Below are 21,796 nucleotides of genomic sequence, written 5' to 3' on the forward strand. Positions count from 1 at the left end.
TGCGAGCGCGAGGGGCTTCCTAAGCAGGACCAAGATGCTATTGTGTGAGGTGACACAACATGAGCAAAGGACTGAGGACAGAGGTGCCACTCAGCGGGTTCTCTACAGCCACCAGTGACTTTCCTTCACTCAGTGTGCTAACTGCAGCCTGGAGCTCAGTGCAGACAGCGAATGCACATTCTCACAAAGCTTATCCCCATGAGTGTAGTTTGATTTTTAAAATGAATTTTTAAGACCTCTCCATTGAATATCACATGTAATAATTTAATAACATTTTCTAAAATAACTTATAGATTAATGTAATTGTAACAAGAATCCCAGCAGGCATTGGGGGATAATTAGCTACATGGAATGTAAGTTCCCAAATAGGAATATAGGTCTAAAAATGGTCAAGAAAAGTATATGAATGAATTGTAAGTGGAAAATTTTCTTATGTATAAGAATATGCAACAAAAATCTACTGTAATCAAATCAAAATTGCATTAACATGGGAATAAACAAATGAATCAATGGAAAAGAAAAGAGAATACCTAGATAACCACAAAAGATATATAAATATATATATATACACACACATACACATAATTTTAATATACGGCAAAGATAGTAGCTTAATTCAGTGGGAAGGTTAGATTATTTAATAAATGGTGCTGGCACCAATGGTTATCCATTTAAAGGAAAAATGTTAGACTACTGACATACATCATATATCAACATGATTTCCATGCAAACTGGAGATTTAAATATTAAAAATATAGCAATATCAAAACTTCAAGAAAAATTGAGGGAATTATATATATAATCTAGCATTAAAGGAAATCTTCTTAACACAGCCAGGAAATCCAAAAGCCATAAAAGCAAAGATGAACATATTTGGCCGTATAAAAATTAGACACCTTTGCATGGCAAAAATATCATAATTAAAGGTTAATAATGACATAGTTAATGATAGATAATGACGAATTTGAGAAAAGTGTTTCTAATGGAGATATAAAAATTAATATATTAGTATTAATATCTAGATTTTCATATAGTTCTTACAAGAAAATAACAAAACAAAAAGAAAGAACAAGAGAAAGAATGAATGAATGAAAATGAATACGGCAAAGAACATCGGTGGACTCTTCACACAGAAGTAAATCAAAGTGGCTGACAAGTAGCAGATAAGATGCTCAGACTCGCTGGCAGTCAGGGAAAGGCCACTCAAAATAAAAAGGAGACTCGCTTCTTGTCCATCAGCTTGTCAAAACAAAACAAAAAAGGCACTAAAAAGCCTACTGCTGTCAGGGATGTAGGAAAAGGAGTACTCTCATACACTGTAGAAAAGTAAAATGTTATAGCCAAGCTGAAAATTCATCTGGCAACATCTATTAAGTTAAAAATGCATTTACTTACCAAGAAGAGGAAGCCTGGAAATAAAAAAAAAATACATTTACCAAGCAGCCCTACTTCCTGGATACTGCCTCACAGAAATGAGAACATGAGGCTATATGTACAAGGATAAGTACAAACATACTTATTTAGTCACGGATTATAGTGGCCAACCTGGAAACAGAGGGAAGGCAATCAGTAAGAGAATGGTTGAATAGCGTGAGGTATAAACCATAGAATATGGGCCAGTCGCGGTGGCTCACACCTATAATCCCAGCACTGTGGAAGGCCAAGGCAGGAGGATTGCTTGAGCCCAGGAGTTCAAGACCAACCTGGGCAATAGTGAGACTTCATTTCTACAAAAAATTAAAAAATTAGCTGGGCATGGTGGTGCATGCCTGTAGTCCCAGCAACTCAGGAGGCTGAGGCAGGAAGTTGGCTTGAGCCCAGGACTTGGAGGCCGTGGAAAGCTATGACACCACTGCACTCTAGCCTTGGCAACAGAGCAAGACCCTGTCTCAGGAAAAAAAAAAAAAAATGCTATAGCTGCTAATAAATTAATTAGTACTATGTCAGTTGACTTAGTGGGATTTCCATGAAGCCAGTTTGAATTAAAAAGAAAAAATACAGAAAAGTATGTATTACATGGTTCCTTTCTAAAAAAAAAAAAAAGTGATCAAAATCTCCTGTAATGCATGTATATATACAAAGAAAAATACGGAAAGGCACATACAGGGTTTTTAATATTGTTTATGGAGGAATTAAAAGAATGGAAGGAGAGAGGGAGGGGAAAAAAAGCCTAACATTTACAATATGATCCAATTTATGCACTTCTATAAAATTTTCTGTGTGTATAAGAGATTTTTAAATAAAACACAAAAAGGGAAAGCAACATTTGACTCAAGAAATTAAATATTTGGCTCATTAAAATTCTCTGCTGCCTGCAAACACATCCTCAGGCTACCCATGTTTATCAACGCTGCTCTTCCTCCTGGATAAGTCACTCAACCTCCCTGTGTCCTTATCTTTCAAAGTATGGCACTAGAGCACATGATCTCTAAGGTACTTTCCAGCTCTGGCATCATCATTCGATGCCTCTGCTTCCTGTGTCACTGAGTTCAGAGAACACAAGTTTGATCTGGATTCCCCCAGTAACCACGTAGCCTATGGAAACCAGCCAAAAAGGATCCGAAAGCAGAAGCAGAGTGTATCCCACAACCTGATTTCTGTTTCACGAGTTCTGATTTTTTTTCTTGACGAGGCAACTAGGCCAGTGCTTACTTCCACGGTGCTGCAAAGCCATCGCCATGGTACATAAGCAAGCCCACCTTGCTGTGCGTTGCTGGTACGCTCTGCAACGCTCACCCAATTTCTGTAAGTGACTGCTGGCCACCAAATAGGTATTTTATGGGAAGGGCTGGGCGCCAGTTTCATGGACAGCATGGTGAGAACTCTATTGCTTGGCAGGGAACTGAGGTCTGGAGCAGGAAAGGGGACCGCTGAGGAGGGTGTGTGCAGGCAGCTGGCTTAGCACCCAAGCACTCCTGCAAGTCAGGGCCGTAGGAAAGTGGAACCAGAGCCAGAACTTCTGGGAAGAATGTACTACAGGGAGGAGGTGGAGGAGGTGGTCAGGTCAATGCAAAGACAGTAGACCCCAAAGAGAGGGAGAGGTTGGAAGAACAGACCCTCTCATGAACTAGCTGAAAATGAACCCGGGAACTATGGTGCTAGGTGGGGTTGGATTACAGCCATAGGATTAATATAGGCCAGAGCTGTAGACTGAGGAGTGGTGGGAAGGAAGGTATGCTTTAATGGGCATTTAAGGACATGCAAAGCTACAGGCAGTTGGGGTAAGGGTGGGAGTTCAGCAAGAAGTACACATCCCCTAAATATAGCACTGGGGGAGAAAGGAGGCAGACATAGTAGGCAAACACTGTGAACTTCCAGAGTAAAAAAAGAACTAATTTTATAAACATGCAAAAACATTTCAAAATATTACAAAATCATCTTCAAAGGATGGTAACATTACGACTTAGCAGTCACCACTTTTATTTATCCGCAGACATTGTGAAAAGAAGTTGTTCTATTAGGATAGAAAATAAAGTAAAAACTATAATATGAACTTTGTTTATGGGATGGCATTACAAAAGTTGATGTGTCGTTTTATGAAAACATTTTTAGATCTTAAAAATAATGTATGATACTGTAAGTACCTCTGTCTTACTGATGAGGAAACTGAAGAGTAACATAGCTCCTAAGTGGTAAAGCCAAGATTCGAATTCAAAATAGTCTTCTAAAATAGAATTCCAAATGCAAAGCTTACAACCATGACACTATAACGCCTCTCTCCACAGATAGAAAGTCCATTGGAAATATGCAATCTCAAATTTAGAAGAAAGCTTCTTGCCTGCTTAACGTCTACTTCGTGAAGAGACATACACTGTCACATCCAAGTAGTTTGTGCCCGCAAACGTTTCAGTCTTGCAGTCTATGGCTACCAGAAAATGTGTGGACCAAGCTGAATATTGTAGCTCTTATGTGCAAGTATGTTCTAGACCAGGGGTCAGCAAGCTTTTTCTGTGAAAGGCAAAGTAGTAAATATTTTCGGCTTTGGAAGCCATACGGTCACTGTTGAAACTAGTCAACTCTGCCATTCTATCGAAAAAGCAGCCCAAGAATACGTAGGCAAATGGCGTGGCTGTGATCCACACAAGCAGGTGGCAGCCAGATCTGGTATCCGGACCATGGTTTGCCAGCTCTTGCTCCGGACCATATGTTCTTTAGGGCTAATGTGCCATGTTACTCCTTCACAGAGTCCTTTCCTTGAACCCATCTAAATCAAGTCCCTCTGTTACAATTTCTTGTTGCATCTTTAACCTACATATCTCAATTCGTGATTAAGTATTTTTGTCTTTATTATTATTACTGGTCTGTAACCTTCAAGAAGGCAGGGATTGTATCTGTTATGTACACCACCGCTTCCTAGCACCTGGCAAGTGCTTGGCATACAAAAGGCATCAGTAAGTATTAGTTGGCAGAAGGAAGAAAGGAAGGGTGGGAGGGAGGGGTGATATCAGTTCTTCATACTTAACCTTGTTCTTTGTCCTTTTTTTTTTTTTTTTTTTTTTTTGAGACAGAGTCTCACTCTGTTTCCCGGGCTAGAGTGAGTGCCGTGGCGTCAGCCTAGCTCACAGCAACCTCACACTCCTGGGCTCAAGTGATCCTCCTACTTCAGCCTCCTGAGTAGCTGGGACTACAGGCATGCGCCACCATGCCTGGCTAATTTTTTCTATATATATTTTTTAGTTGTCCAGCTAATTTCTTTCTATTTTTAGTAGAGGCGGGGTCTCGCTCTTGCTCAGGCTGGTCTCGAACTCCTGACCTCGAGCGATCCTCCCTCCTCAGCCTCCCAGAGTGCTAGGATTACAGCTGTGAGCCACCGCGCCCGGCCTGTTCTTTGTTCTGAAGTGGAATTAGTATGCTCCAGAAAGCCACCTTCCCTGGCACCTCTGTGACTAATCCTGTGCAGTCTTACGGTACCATTAGAAACCAAAGTGCCCCAATGTCCTTTTACGTGAAAGAAAAACAAATTTTCTGTCCTTTTCTCTACAGGTGCAGCGGCACCCAGCTATTCTACAATTCAAAGTGAAGAAATAACGATAAGATTCACCTGGTCTTTTCCTTGCAAAAAGTCAACATTAGACCATGCGGAAGTGCACATTGGAAAGTTGCTGACAGACCTTCCTTGGCACCTGCAGACCTTCCCTTGCTTATCTTCAAACGCTCCCCCTGCCCGGCTAACACCAGCCGCTGTACCATGGCTGGAAGTGGCCAGCCAACACCGGATCTCTTGATCCTCCTCAGGGTACCTGCCTAGTCAGTGCTCCACCTGTCACCACGTTTATTTCCTTTTTTTTTTTGACATGGGATCTCACTGTGCTGGCCTGGAGTCGCCATTCACAGGCCCGATGAAAGTGCATGGCAGCACTGTGATCCTGGGCTTACGTGATCCTCCCGCCTGAGCCTCCTGCGTGGCTGGCACAATAGGCACGTGCCACCACGCCGCTTGCACCAGCTGCGACTCCCCTCTCCCAGACCACCAGCTGACCTTATCTTCCTTTGGAGCAACTGACACTTTATTTTTAGAAGGACAAAAAAAAAAAAAAAAGGATGATAAGATTATTTTTGTTTTCATTCTGGCAGATACAGAATTGACAGGTGGCTTTACCTCTGATATTCCAGAAGTCTCGATCCTTCTAATACAGCAAAAATGCAATGAATGCAATGGCAGACTTAGAAGATACGTGTGACAGATGCCCCCTGGGGGCTTTCACTGAGTTCAAATTTGGTTTTTACTAATTTTGAGTTATAGATTCAATTTCTACTTTTAATTAAATAAAATTTCTAGAAGCAAGCAACTGCAATTATAATTTCAGGATCTAGATTGCCTATATTTACAAGAGACACCTCTACCTTTTGGAGCAAAACAAAATATGTCTTATCCGTTTTCTATGTGACAGATGTCTAAAGATTTTTTCTTCCCTTCAATCACTGTCAGGCTAAACACAGCAGTTTTCTCAGTCATATAACCGAGTTTCCAGACCTCTTACTATTCACACACTAAACATACTCTAGTATATTACAGCAGCAAGAGCAGAGATCTAAGTGTGAATCAGGCTTAGCTATCTAATAGCCTTGTGGACTTAAATAAATGTCTTAATTTCCGTGAGCCTCAGTTTCATCCGTGAAATGGGGATAAAATTATTTCTCCTTAGTATTGTCATAGGGATTGAAAGAGCACATATCAAGCACCCATTATACTACCTGGCACTCAATAATTGATTGCTAGTATTATTACTTCCTAAAAGCCCTCTTAAAATGTGGCAGGGAAAACAAAAAATAATTCTTCTGGTGCCAGGCTCTTTAATATAGCAGTTAGGAGTTTGAGTTTCAGAGTCAAACATTCAGGATTGAATTCTGAGTCTACCACTTTGATAATTGTCTACCTCTAGGCAAGTTCCTTTACCTATCAAAGCCACGGTTTCTTAAAGATCATAACACTATTTAACCAAACGGATTGTTGTCAGCCTTAGCACAGTACTTGGCATATAGTAGGTGCTCAGTAAGTATTAGCAGTGTTAGCTAGTATTTTGTCATTTTAATTGGCGATCGTATTTCTGACAAGCTATAATGTACAAACCATTTCATTTCTGTTTTCTTCCTCCAGGAGCTATATAATAATCAATAAACATTTTATAGACACATTATTTTTGTTTGTGAATAAGTATGAATTGCACATTTCAATAAGGTGGGATTAGAGGAAGCTATTATCTTCCCTGCCATTATTCCAGTAAAGCTTCATGAATAGGATAGGTTTCCGAAGCCACTTCAATGTGAAAGGAAAAGTCTGTAGAGGTAAAGGAATGTTGTTTGGGTTCTTCTTCTGTTAAGTCACTTATTAAAAAGTGAGGGTAAGTTACAGTAACCAAGGTGACTGTAAAGAATATGTGTAAAATGAAAACAGATGTATGAAAATATTAAAAATTTTTTAAACAAAAAGAAGGGATGTTTAATGGGGCACAGGCAGCAAAACAATAATTTAAATAACGGCACAATGCAATAAATTTCAGTTTGCCTGTCCAGTCTTCGTCAGAAATCTGATTACTAAGATTGATTTTTGTGAATTATCCAGAAAATAAGCCAAAAATACTGTTTTGTATAAAGAAGGAAGACTTAGAAATGATAGGAAGTGTTAAGGAGCATAAGAAATGTTGGAAAGTTGGGCCAGGCACAGTAGCTCACGCCTGTAATCCTAGCAGTCTGGGGGCGGAGGTGGGAGGATCGCTTGAGCTCAGGAGTTTGAGATCAGCCTAAGCAAGAGCAAGGGCCCTCTCTACAAAAAATAGAAAAAATGAGCCAGGCTTGACGGCACGGGCCTGTAGTCCCAGCTACTCAGGAGGCTGAGGCAGGAAGATCCCTTGAGCCCACGAGTTTGAGGCTGCAGTGAGCTAGGCTGACACCACTGCACTCTAGCCTGGGTGATAGAATGAGACTCTATCTCAAAAAAAAAAAAAAAGAAGAAGAAGAAAAGTTGTAAAGTTGATGTACTTTTGGAAAAATGAAAAGTGAGCAAATATCTACATGGGTAGTCCAGGAAGAAAACTGAGACTTCCAAAGAAATTGCCTTTACTGTTAATACAAGAAATATAGTCCTTTTCCCAAACAATCTGGATTGCTCTATTAACTATCCTTATAATTTCCATATACTTCTTCAAATAATCACCCACTTCCTATGCTCATTCATTCAGTTAAAAAAAAGAAAATGAGTGTGTGTTCCCTACAGCCCAGGTGCAGTGGTGAGGGCTGATATGCAATGGTAGAAGGACAAAGGCCCGGCCTCTAGGAGCTTCCAGTTTCAGAAGTCAGACAAATAAACAGTCAATGATGGTGTGATGTGATTAGTACTGTGATGCAGGGAAAGAACAAGGAGGAAAGAAGGAAGGACTGATGACTAGACAGAAAGAAGGAACTCAAAGGGGCTTTCATCCAGCCCTGATAGATTAAGGAAGGCTTTCCAGTGGAAAAGACATTTAACCTAAGGCCTTTAGAAAATAAAACTAAGGAGTCCCAAAGTGAGTTACTGGCCTAGGGTTTAGTTCTAAGGGCAGAAGGAAGAAAAAGGGCGGTAAAAATACAGTTAAAATTCTAGGATATGTTCTTTGGAGGAAAATTAAAACAAGAAATATAAATATTAAGATTACAATGTGTAACAATCCATTTAACCCAATTCTCAGCTCCCTATTATAATATCTCAGTTTCAAATCTGCTCCCTTTTCTTCAGTTATGAAATTCACATTTCCAGTGACATCTTAATTTGACCATAGCTTCTTAGGTCCCTGACCTGGTAAAGGATAAATGGTATGAACAGAGCAATACTGTGTTCATTTAAAACCACCAAATGCAGAACTAAAAATCAGAGGTGAAACCAGAGACGGAAACATGTTAGACCACTGGCAACTCACTCACCCATGCTGGGAATTTTACCATCCTCCATCATAACCAAAGCCAACCATAAATGTCAACCAATCTACCTCGAAATAAATGACATTTAGAACTTCACCTAGCAATCTTAGGAAGCTTTTAGCTTTCAAGGTATCTATAGAAGAAATAGTGGAAGTTTTGTACTTCTTTCAGCCAACTGAAATCCAACATTTCTTTTCCCTTCTGCTGTTGTTCATTTATCAGCACACCTGTGAGTAACTTGGTTTATTTTAAAGTCAAACACTAAAAATGATGACTTGCATCTGCACAAAAGGTATGAAGTGCAGCACCTGTACTCATGCAATGACACCAGCAAGACCAGTCAGGAAGCTAAAGTGTGTCCCCATCTCACACATACACACACACCCCCACCGCACACACCCAAAGTGGCCCCCAGCACACCACACAGATCAAAAGTGGCCCAGCTGTAATACTGCATGCCCTTAATGAATATCCTTGCTGCAAAAGTTTGTGGCTTGTGACTAGGGCATTCGGTGACAGGAAATACAGTTCACTCTGTGTTTGCTAAGCTTCTTCTGACAAGAAGTGGTAGAAAGACGGGAAGTACTTATGTTCTCAGCAAGGATGACTCATTACTGTTACCAAAGGGAGTCTATGAATCTGCGGAAAGGCTTTTGATCCTCAACTTGAAAATATCTAATCAGGTGTCATAAAGCTTAGAGAAGAAAAAAGAAGGGTACCTTCAACTACTCTCCTCCTGGCAGGGCATTTAAGAATGAAAGGACAGTGGCTGAGAGACGTGACAGGACCACTTGGGGATTGAGCAAGAGCTCACTTGAAGTGAGATAGAATGAGGTCCACTTTCCAGTTCTTTTATTCCACCTATTCTTGCAAGTTAGGAGAAAACAATTCCAAAAACTCTCCACTGTGGGTTGAACAAGCTAGCCTTACAAACTGAGTCTTGTTTATAAGCAATGGCCATGTGTTGGGTTTGTTTTGCCCCCTACAGCATCTAAGACAATGTTCTGAATACAGTACACCCTTATTAAAAGTTCTTTTGTTCCAACGTTTGTCTACCCTGTCACTTAAAGTGTCATTGATTCCTGACATACATGCACAAAACTAGAATAAAATGGTAATCACCGATCTAGCTGACTGGGCAATCTCTATAGTTTCTGTGGAAAGCCGGGGAAGGAACAGAGAAGTACCCACGAAGAGAAGTCTCAGTTCCTTTCTTAGCTGGTACTGCGCTCGTCTCCCACAGGAAAGGAAGTTGGTCGGGAAGGGCTTGGTCTAGGAAGATGTGAAAGTGGGTGTTACACTGTCATTGCCTCTCCCCAACTTCCTTCTCTTTCACCTTTTTTTCTAAGCCCCTTAAAATAGGAATGCCTCTCTAGGGGCCAGATGTCGGTGACTTGAAGCATGATTTGTGGTCTCCACAAGAAAATACAAAAAAAAACCATGTTTTTCAATCAGGTCAAGTCAGGACTCCCCCCTTTCCCCCAGCAATAGGCATTATGGGAATCCAGTTAACAGAAGAAAATGCTGAAAGGAAAAAATAAACGGCTAAGGATTTAAAACATAAAGAACTGGTAATACATAAGTACCGTGAATTTTACAACCCCACCCCTGTACCATACCCCACAAAATTATTCTCAGCTGTCTATTTGCACAAGCCAAGAAAATTCTAGCTCTGGAGAACATTTCTACAGTACACAATTTACCACAGGAACACCCATTTGGGTTAAGGCACAATTTCATGTTTAAAAGCAGAGACAAGACTTAACTCCTGTATCTCAATTGTCACGTGAATGCCAACAGGCGTACAGCGATTCACTTCCCTCTCAAATCGATATTAAGAAATTACCCACGCCAACTTCAGTAAGAAGTGACGAACTGCAAATCACCTGGTCCTGAATAAAGAATTGGAGTAGATTTTTTTATAGCAGCTAGTAAAATGCAGTAGGTGTTTAATAAGAGCCTGATGACTGAGAAGCCAAATGGCACACAGATAATGGAAAGCACAGTGCCAGCCTCACAGGATTGCTGTGAGGGTTAAAGACGTTAAGACAGTGGTTCCCTAGGTGTGCATTAGCGGCAGCATCACCTGAGAACATGTCAGAAATGCAAATTCTTAGAACCCAATCCAGACCTGCTGAATCACAAACTCTGGGGGTCGGGCCCAGCAATCTGTGTCTTCACAGGCCCTCCAGGGCATTCTGATGCTTGCTCAAGCAAGGGGAGTAGACTGCATCACTTTCAGGGGGGTTGCTTACCTCTGGGGTTTTTTGGCTGCCTCTAAGTGAGAGGTGGTAGATAGTCAGTCAATCAGACGGAAGTAGAGGACAAAAGCAGAGGGAAGAGAGGTTTTTATCTTACTGAAGTCAACCATCCAGACACATATATACAAGGTGCAGCCAGCCAGAGTGAGCTTTGGCATCAAATTAGATAATGCCATATAAAAGAAAAAGGGTCACACTGCAGAACTCAGTAAAGAAAATAGATCTCAGTTCTACTTGCTATTAGATTCAAGATTATTTTCAAAAAAGGAAATCCTATGAAGAGCCCAGTTGTGGTACCATAACTAAAAGAGTACAGTTTATTTTATAATTGCTAAGCATATTGCGGCCATTCACTACTTTTTTTTCTATCCACTACTTTTTAATTCTGTTATTGAGTATCACTTCAAACACCAGTGTCATATAATAAAAGTCATAACTCTTTACTAGTAGTATAATTTAAGCAGAGTAAAGATTAAGTTGCTTAAAGAAAAATAGTTTACATTTGAGAGGCCCCTGGGCGACAACCATTCTCTAACTTTGAAGGGATGCTGTTTAAAATACAGATTTCTATCCTGCCATTTGCAACACCATGGATGGAAGTGGAGAACATTATGTTAAGTGAAATAAGCCAAGCACAGAAAAACAAATCTCACATGTTCTCAGTCATATGTGGGAGCTAAATATGGAAAACAATTGATCTCATGGAGACAGAGAGTAGAATGATGGTTACCAAAGAGTAAGAAGGGTCACAGGGAGTGGGGCATAAAGTGGGGATGGTTAATGGGTGCAAAAATATAGTTAGATAGTTAGATAGAATAAACAATATTTGATAGCACAACAAAGTGACTATAATTAACAATAAGTTAGGGCAGGCCGGGCATGGTGGCTCACGCCTGTAATCCTAGCATTCTGGGAGGCCGAGGCGGGAAGATCGCTCGAGGTCAGGAGTTTGAGACCAGCCTGAGCAAGAGTGAGACCCTGTCTCTACTAAAAATAGAAAGAAATTATCTAGACAGCTAAAAATATATATAGGAAAAAAAATAGCCGGGCATGGTGGCGTATGTCTGTGGTCCCAGCTACTTGGGAGGCTGAGGCAGAAGGATTACTTAAGCCCAGGAGTTTGAGGTTGCTGTGAGCTAGGCTGATGCCACAGCACTGCAGCCAGGGCAAAAAGAGCGAGACTCTGTCTGCAAAAAAAAAAAAAAAAAAAAAATCTTTGTCTACAGATAACCCTAAGTGCGTAAGTTCTTCTAATGAAGCAAAGTTTTCAGAGCTGATAGTTAACTCTTTCTGTACAGGAAAGATTTAAACTATTTTTGATGGAAAGCTTCCTAAAATGCATTCCACATTTCTTTATCATCTAACACGTAGCATACAGGCTATAACTTGATCTTGATGACTGAGGTTTCTTTATTATTGTCGCTATGGTTGATATGAGCTATAGTTACAGAGTATTCAGCATAGAGTTGACCAAATCCTTCAATGGCCCTACAACTTGAAAATGTTCTGAACGTCGGGATTAGCTTGTGAGTCTTTTCCCCAAGGCCAAGGTAGCAAATGAGCCGCTGCAGACCCTCTAGGGCACTATAATGAGGCTGTAAAATGAATGGTCGCTTCAAAGATGGAAGCAGCCTTTGTAAAACTGCTCTTCCTGACAGTGAACTTGTCAATACCACGCGGTTTTCATCTACGCGTGCCCAGCAGTATGGTATGCTCTAAACCTCAGCCAATCCTCTCACTGAAGAAAACACGTACTGGATAAATTACACTTTAAAAACCCCTGTTAAGTTCCTCAGTATACTGGCAATGAAGTGGGGAAACTGTTATGGGTGAAATGAATACCCCTAAATTCATATGTTGAAGTCCCGATCCCCAGAGTCTCAGAAAGGTCATTGGAGATGTAATGAGTTAAGATGACATCATTCTGGATTGAGTAAGCCCCTAATCCAATATGACTGGTGTCCTCATAAAAAGGGGAAATTTGGACACAGGCATATACACAGGGAAAACGCCATGTGAAGACGAAGGCAGAGACCAGACTGATGCTTCTCTAGGCCAAGCAGAGAAGCCTGGAACAGATCCGTCTCTCACTGCCATCAGAAAGAGATACCCCTGCCAACATCTTGATTTAGGACTTCTAGCTTCCAGAACTGTGAGACAGTAAGTTTCTGGATGTTTAAGTCACCAAGTGACTTGTTACAGCAGCCCTAGCAAACTAATATAAAACCCAAAAATGTAAGCCAAGCCTTGAAGCCAGCTTCCTCTGTGAAGGCATTAATAGAACCTAGTCACCTTAAGCTACCCTTTTCATAGCTTCCCAGGATGCTGAGTCCCAGAATCAAAGTCCCAGTCCACATAATGGGGCAAATTAAATTGCGGAAACCATCCACATACAAATGGTCTTTGTACATTACAAGGAAATTGCCTGTCTCAAACCTAGGCATTGAATGAAAGAGATAAATATTTCCCTTGAGAAACCATAATCAGAAGCATATCTCCACAACATTTATGGTCTAAATACACATTAACTGGGCAGTCCAAATATCTGGTAGTGCCCTCAACCATCTAAGAGGAAACACAAATCCTTTCTGAAGGAATTTACCTTCAATTGGCCTCAATGAAATAGAAGCTCATCATCAAAAAGCACAAAGGACACAAGTTAATAAGGTACCATGAGTAAGAGCCAGCACAAAGAGCAGAGAGCAGAATACAACCCACAAAGACCCCAGGTATTGGAATTAGCAAATGCAGAATTTAAAATATTGTTTAACATGTTTAAAAACAAAAAAGAAACTGAAAATGTGAGTAAAAAGTAAGAGATTATTTTAAGTACCATTCAGATTAGAAAAAGAACCAAAATAAGTATTAGAAATGAAAAATATAAAAATTAACATCAAAATTCAATGGATAAGATTAATAACATTAAAGATGGAATAACATAGAAGTAGAGAACTGAATGACAGAGTATAGAAACTATTCAGAGAGAAAAAGAGAAAAAAGACAGAAAATATAAAGTTCAATGTTAAGAGATGAGGAAGATGGAATAAAAATGTCTAATGTACATCTAATCAGATTTCCCAAAAAATACTGCATATCCAAACTTATGGGATTCAGTTAAAACAGTATGTAGAGGGAAATTTATAACATTTAAATGCTTGTATTGGAGAAGAAGAAAGGCTGATGATTAATGAGTATATACTTTTCTAGTGCTATAAAACAAATTACCCCAAAAGTTAGTGGCTTGAAATGACCAATATTAATTTTCTCTCATAGTTTTGTGGGTCAGGGATTCAAGAGCAGTTTGGCTGGGTGTTTCTGCCTTGAGGTCTTTCATGAGACGCAGTCACATGTTGGCCCAAACTGCGATCATCTGAGGGCTTGCCAGAACAGAAGCATCCGCTGCTACTCACATGGTTGGCAAGTTCATGCTGGCTATTGGCAGGAAAACTCAATACCTCTCTACTTGGGCCTCCCCGGAGGGCTGCTCATGTGTTCTCACAGGATGATGGCTGGACTCCCCAAGCGAGTGATCCGAGAGGGAGAAAGTCAGGCAGAAGTTATTCTTTTTGCGACCTATTCTTGGAAGTCACATATGATCACTTCCGCCACATTCTGTTCATAAGAAGTAAGTCACTATGTCTGGTCAACATTCAAGCGGAGGAAAACTAGACTCCATTTTTTAAAGGAAAGAGTGTCAAAGAATTTGCAAGCATTTTCAAATAATCATAATGAGCTAAGCGTCTACCTGAAAAGATAAGAAAACAAACCCAGCAAAATAAAACTCAAGGAAATAGAAGAAAGGCAGTTTTAGTAACATCAGAAATTAATAAAATAGAAAACAAATATATAATAATCTGTCAAGTCCAAACTGGGTTTTTGAGAAAAGGTTGATAAAATTGACAAACTTCTAGTAAGACTGACCAAGAAAACAAGAGCAGAGACAAAAACAAACAATATTAGAAATAAAGAGGGAACAACTATAGATGCTACAAAGATTACAAGGGGCATCATAAATATATCCTTAAAAAATAAGAGGATATTATACATAACTTGAGGCCACTAAATTTTAGAACATAAGCAAAATGGACAAATTTCTAGAAAATTGTAACCCACTAAAACTGACTTAAGAAATAGAAAAACCGAACAATCCTAAAACAATTTAAAAATCTAAGTCAGCAGCTTAAAATCTTTCAAAGGGAACACCAAGCTAAGATGGTTTTACTAGCAAGCTCTACCAAATATTAAAAATACAAATCATTCAGGTCTTACATAAACTATGCCAGATTATAGAAAGGGAAAAAAGAGGAGAGGGGAGGGAACACATTCTAATTCATTTTTATGAAGCAAGAATAACTTTGATTGTAAAATTTGAAAATGCCACTAAAAAAATAGAAAAATTACATACCATATACACTTATTAATACAGATGTGAACGTTCCTTAGGATACTAGCAAACCAAGTCAAAATTAAATTTCTATAAACAGGCAACAAACAGAGAGTGGTACTAGCAGCACTGTTAGCTATCAATAGTGGAAACAACTGAAATGCTTCTCAGTAAAATAGATATTAGAAATGATGGCATATTAATAGAACATAATTAGCATTGCAAATCAACATATTACAGCTACAAGTTATAACATGGTGAATCACCGGCATATAATATTGAAAAAAGAAGTCATGAGAGAAGACACATAGTAAAATTCCATGCAGATAAAGTTTGAAAACATGCAAAATGATTAAGCATATGCGATAAAGCTATAAAGGAAAGCAAAACACAAAATCCAGGATGGAATTCTCTCAAAGAAAAAGGAAAGTTATAGGATTAGGGAAAGACACAAGAAATTTCAGAGGCAATAGTAATGTTCTTTATACTTTAATCAGTATGTTTTAATCATAATATATCCCATCTACAAGTTAAAGAAAAAAACTTGAAAGCTATTAAAGCTTTGTCACAGTCAATCATAACATCAAAAAAACTGTCCAGTGATTTTGGAACCTACCCAATCTTAATAGCACATCAAAAAAAAAATTGCTTGAATTAACTTCCACTCTCCACTTGCTTAATTGTTTTGTAGTGTTGTTCCAATTTCTCACCCTTAACTACTATAATCACACAATTTTAGACCTTCAGACCAAAGAACTATCTGGTTCATTGGAAGTGGGAAGGAGGGGTGAGAATGAGTGGTTTCACTGAAATAATAACGTGTTTAACAGGCCAAAAGAAGCATTCAGATTCATGGCAACATAGTCTCAGGCTACAATGAACCTATGTACTGGTGGTGATACACACTAAATGGCTGAGAGAGAGCGGTTCTGTTTATCCTAGTCTCTGATGGAGACCTGTTCTTCCACTTCCAACTCTTAGATTGCTTTGAGAGTTTCAAGCAACTTAAGTAAATCCGTAAGTATAAATAATATGAAAACGTGTTTTAGATCTGTTATTTTTAAAGTATTCCAACCCATGTCCTCACAAGCAGTCTTCCTTTACAGAGTTTTTATTTAAATTGTATAAAATCATATATGGTTTGCATTTTAGACTACACAAATTTAACCAGTAAACAAGCTACCCTATCAAATATTTTATCTTCAGAGCATGGCTAAACTAAAAGATACAGTCACATTTAGCTGGTGGACAAAATACCAAGTTCAACTCAGATCATACTACTTATAGAGAAGCCAGGCATCTCCCACATCTCAGGTGACCTTAAGTGAATAGCCCTGGATTTGCTTCACTCTGGATCATGCAAATGTATCTTGCAAAGAGTATTTTGAATTAATAGTCGCATGTTTAAAATGCCCAAGAGATGAGTCTTTTATAAAGTAACACTGAGAAGACAACATGACACATATAACTGAAACAGATGTCAAGCACCAGGTGTCAGGATAACCAGTCCTTTGCCCCTAACTAGCTGTGACCTATATAAGTCTTATCATAATTAAACCTTGAGGGATTGGAATAGGTTACCACAAAGATCCCTTCCAAATTTAGAGTTTTTTGAATAACCAACAAGGACCAGAGATGAGGAAGTGATAACTTAAGAGAAGACCACATACTCACAAAGGATAGAGAGAAATATTTTTAATTGTAGAGGATTAACTATGTGAGGAAAAGAGCACAGGCTCAACTGTAGGAGAAAATGTAGTCCAAGCAGAGAAAATCCTTTTAAAGAATGTTGTTTGGGGCAGTTCTATGAAAACTAGAAATTGATATCTACTTATTTATTAGCAAGCATTTTGTTGGCAGCACATAGAGGATTTTATGTATGTACTGCAACACCAGTATACTACATAATATTTATACAATATTTTATAAGTAAAAATATTCAAAGAGATGTTTACAAAAATTGTGTTTTAATTTACCTATCTCCAAACATTATTCATTTGTAGTAAAGTGTCCAGAAGAGCCTAGGCATAAGTTAGAATTTTCCAACTCTGTATGTGTGTATCCACAAATATAAGCATGTGCCACAAAAGGTAAAAATATGTTTTTATATATTACAAAATAAAATTCATTGTATATTATCAGTTGAAACTGACTGATGCCCATACTAGACACTTAGTTCTTCAAGTAACGAACTTGCTTCATAGGTGAGAATGGGCTCCGAGCAGAAATTAAGTTGGTGAAAATAGATCTAAGACTTGCTGCTGGGTGCTGGATGGCATAAAACATCGTGTTCAAATAAACACATCAAAAAGGATTTGCTCTGTCTGATTTGAATTGTAAGGTCCTTTTTTGTTCTCATATTCAATTTAATTCAGCAACATCTATTGAACACCCAAAATGTGCAAGTGTGTCAAAATCGAATCTAATAAAGGCATTTGATTTAACATGGGATTTCTGGGATAGGAGCTCAAGGCATACAGCACTGACAGGGCAACCAATTCCAAAACGCAACTGCTGCTATAGCTCCACATCCCGCCTGACTCACTCCATCATGAGCACCCTCGGGTGCTGTCATTGTCATTGGTGATTGAACTAGTCCAACTTGAAGCAGAGGTTTGCAGAGTGTCTTTACGTCATTGTCGTCTTATTATCAAAATACCCTGGGCTTTTCTTTGATACTGTCTTTTTCAATCTATGTGTCTTCATGCTTCCCAGATATTCTACTGTCCCCTCGTCCTTAGTGTTTATGATGACGCGGGCACTGGCACCTGGTCAGCGGCAGTCCCGGCTGCCCTTCGAGTTAGTACAGCGCTGTGGAACAAAGCTTCGCCAGCATTCCACCTCCTTTCCAGAATCACCATTCACCCACCAATGGCTGCTTCCAACATGCAACTCCTCTGCTCCCCAAATCCTTTAGGCTGAGTACAGTGGCTTTATAGTGACAAATGCCTTCACTCACTCATGCACCCCTCTCTGGGGCCGGCTACCACCCTTTGTCATCGGCCAACGCTTCCTAAGTGGCCTCCTGGCCGTGTAGCCCACCACCCTCCAATCCACTGCCCACACTGCAGTCACTGTGACCTTTCTAAAGTGAATGTCTGGTGAGGTCACTTACCTACTTAAAACACTTTAATGATTTCCTATTGCTGTTAGAATAAAGTCCAAATTCTTAATATGCATCTCAAAGCCCTGTAGGGGCTGGATCCTGCCTGTCTCTCCATCTTCACCTTGCTCCTCTCTCCTCTCTGAGCACCAGCCACACAAAATTTTACCAGTTCCTTTAATGGTCCATGCTCTGTCTCGCTTTCTGGCTCTCGCATATCCTATCCCTCCTGTCAGGACTGCTTTTTCTACTTCCCACAAATTTAGGTGCCAAGGAATGATCATCTTAAGCTGGAAGAACATTCCCACTGATAACGACCATTATTCCGTACTCCACGTGTTCAGCCCTCTATATTTATCAGGAGTCTTAACTATATCCCTATAACTACAATGAGCATATTTTGCAAACTAAAATTCTGACGAATAAGACTGAATTTTGGACAACAGGACTATCTCAGAACATCTTGGCTTTATATTAATGTAAGTCCCATTTTGCGGCAGTGGACATTCAGAACCATGGCCTTCCTTGATCAGGGACAAGCGACGACAGCGTGACTTTAAAAGGGACAGAGAACAGCAGCTGCTCTAGGCACATGTCATACAGGGGCTTGATATTTAGTCCAGTGAGTTGGAGTAGAAGATTCTCCTAAAGACTAATCTTGTGAGATTTCCCTATGGCTGCTCAGTGAAGAGATGCCAAAACTAAACCCAAACAAAACACACACACACCCATCTTTACGCTCCTCAGGAGTGTAAATAACCTTTGAGGCACCCAGAGGCTGCTCCCTGCCTTGACAGAGGGAGGAGCACAGGGCTCTACCTGCCCCTCCCTACCTTAGGAGGTGGGCTTATTAAGAACTGGGTGTTACCAGGCCCTTTGCCAGGGTTAGACAGGAAACACACCCTGCAAGGATGAATGGGACAAGTGGTTCCACATTCAGAATCCATGGACGTAGGCACCCAGGCCAGTTCAAAGCCAACACTCCTGGGCCTTGCCTGGGTTGCAGAGGCATTTGAGCACTGGGGATGTATCCTGGGCACCCCAAGTGGGATGAACAGTGGCCTAGCATCGGCTGCTAGAGTGTCTGGGATCCAGTTCTCAACAGAGACGCACGGTGGCCGGAGAGCCAAGGAAGCACTGGCAACAGCAAGCTGCCAGCCCTGCTCTACTGGCCTGGGGGCACAAGACAGCAGGCTCCCAGCGGCCCTCTCAGGGTTTCTGGCCTTTTTCACAGCCTTGGTTTCATATTTACATCTAAACTCTTCTGATAATTATGGGGAAAATATAGTTAACTGGCAGCTCATGAAAATCTCCCTGGTTTACTCAAGATCATACGACAAATAATTAGAACAATGGTCTATTGCACTGAGGAAAACAGAGAGGGAGGCAGGGAAAGTCCCCCGAGTTCACTGGGCCAGGACAGTCAAGGACTGTCCCCTACAGGGCTGCGATGGCCTCTGGTTCTGCCTGAAGCTACTGGAAGGGATGCCAAATTAAGCCTCCGGAGAGCCTCAGAGAGGAAAAGACAGTTTCTGGACAGAGGAATGTGACACAGAAGCAGGGAAATATAACGAGACCGCATTATCTTGGTGCCTTTGATAACATACTGGAGAGCAGACTTAGGTTTCGAATCCACTGAAATCTTCCATAAATGGAGTCTAAATGCAGGCTACACAACCTCCCAGAACTCCCCAGAGAAATTCCTATTATGTACATGGAAGCGGGAACGCAGCAAGTCCCGTTTGGCTGAGCAGGGAACATTCTCTGCTCAGTGAAACTCCGCGGTGCTTGTGGTTAGTGCCAACTGCAAGTTCGTACTAGAACAAGGCCCCAGACGCAGAGGTGTGAGTGTATCGGAAAATGAGCCAGAGGGAGCAGGCAGTGCTGGGCAAGTCTTTGTTTCTAAAACGTCAAAACCACAGGTAAGATGTTAATAAGAGTACCATTTTTACAATGTTCCTAGCTAGTTATGGGCCAATATTATGACAAATGTTACTCAGAGTTGCTATAGCAAAATAGAGTGACATCATCTTTTTCCATCAGCCTGCTATCGATACACAAGCTAAAGCCAAGCACCAGTTGAGACGTATCAACAGCGACTCTCCCCCTGTGGGACTAACACTGTCAGGGAGACCTCCTGCTTTAAAGGAAGAGCACAGTCAAATTAGCCATATTAGGAAATGAAGGCACACAGATGAAGCGACTGGGCTCAAATGTCACCTGCTCAAAGAGGCCTCCCTGGCCAGCTTACAGTACCGTACTCCCTGCATCACTAGGGAGTGACCTTTATTACTCTTTAATGCATTAACTTTGGTAACTACCAGATGAGAATTTGTGGGTGTGTTTGTCCTTCCTCCCTGTTTGAATGTAGACTCCAAGACAGAGCAACTTCGCATGCTTCGTTAGTCTGCTCCTGACCCCCAGACAGAGGCTGGCACAGAGGCTCTTCCGTGCTCCCAGACTGGCTGCCTTTGCAGTTGCCAAAGAACAAAGAGTTTAGTTATCTGTAACTGAAGGCTTCATGGAGTCCAGAAAAACCAGCATGCACAATAATATATCGAAAACATCATGTACTGCAATGAAAAATCTCTTTTATTATAGATGTAATACTAATTAAATCCACACCTAGAGGCAAAGTGTTCGGCAGCAGCAACCCTCGGCAGTTTGTTAGAAAAGCAAAATCTGGGGCCCCATCAGAGTAGACCCAGAGAATCTTGAGAATCTGTGTTTTAATTAAGTTCTTCTGGTGGTTCTCCAGGACCTTGAAGCTCTGAGAACCAATGATTGAGAAATAAATATTAGATAATAAACTGCCACTGATTTAAGTAAGTAACTGTTATTCAGAAGTAAAGGTGGAAATAAACAAGAAATGTCATAAAGACTACTATTTTGTCAGGAACAAATTGGCACATTCTTGCTGGCATTTAAATTTAAACCATCAGGAAAAAGGAGCATGATTTATATGCAAAATGATCTGCATAAATAAACACAGAGAAGCCCAAATGCCTGCCTGCATTTGCCATCAGCTAATGTTCACATGCCGTGTTCCTCTGAGACCTCCCAGACCCGATGACCCACCAGCACGCAGGCCACGCTCCTTGTGTACAACACTCGCTTCGCTTGCTTCCCTGTCCTTGCCTGGGGCAGCACCATCTGTGGCTCGTTCTAAGCATCGCTTAACAGATGACTGACCAGGGCAACTCGGAAAAAGCAGCCCGGCTGGGGACGAGAGGGAGGCCGTGCCATACCGTGATTTAGATGCCGGATGCAGTCACTCAAGAGAGTGCTAAACTTCTTCTGCTCAGCAGCCTCGCGGAAGCAGAAGTAGCCGTGTCTGAGGAAGGGCTGCCACAGGTACACCGGGAATTCCTTCGGCATGACCACAAAGGGCTGAGCGTTCTCCTTCTCACTGGAGGCTAAAAAAATATTGAAAACACAAATACATTTTAAAGCGTGTATCTTTTATTGCAAATATGTATTTCAGGCTGTGATGGTAACTATCTGGGGCCGGCCATGGGATGGAAAGTTGGTACAAGATGCTTTCATAGGTGGGGAAATGGGAGTGCAGGCTCCCCTCCCCCCTCCTTCCCCCAGGGTCCCCAGCCTCACTGCAGCAGGCTGCGGGGACAGCCAAGGCCAGCAGACACAATCTTT

The 21,796-nt window shown here is 40.7% G+C and overlaps 1 protein-coding gene across 2 annotated transcripts in view; it reads right to left on the reverse strand.

Annotated features, from left to right (window-relative positions):
- Positions 1-21,796, reverse strand: part of NIBAN1 (niban apoptosis regulator 1) — a 132,539-nt gene that overhangs the window by 43,464 nt on the left and 67,279 nt on the right. For both annotated transcript variants that reach the window (XM_045536401.1, XM_045536402.1), the window contains one exon: positions 21,391-21,558. In XM_045536401.1, coding sequence (XP_045392357.1) covers positions 21,391-21,558 — 168 coding nt within the window. The remainder of the gene's footprint in view (positions 1-21,390; positions 21,559-21,796) is intronic.

Source organism: Lemur catta, chromosome 23, assembly GCF_020740605.2.
Source record: "Lemur catta isolate mLemCat1 chromosome 23, mLemCat1.pri, whole genome shotgun sequence".
Classification (NCBI taxonomy): Eukaryota; Metazoa; Chordata; class Mammalia; order Primates; family Lemuridae; genus Lemur; species Lemur catta.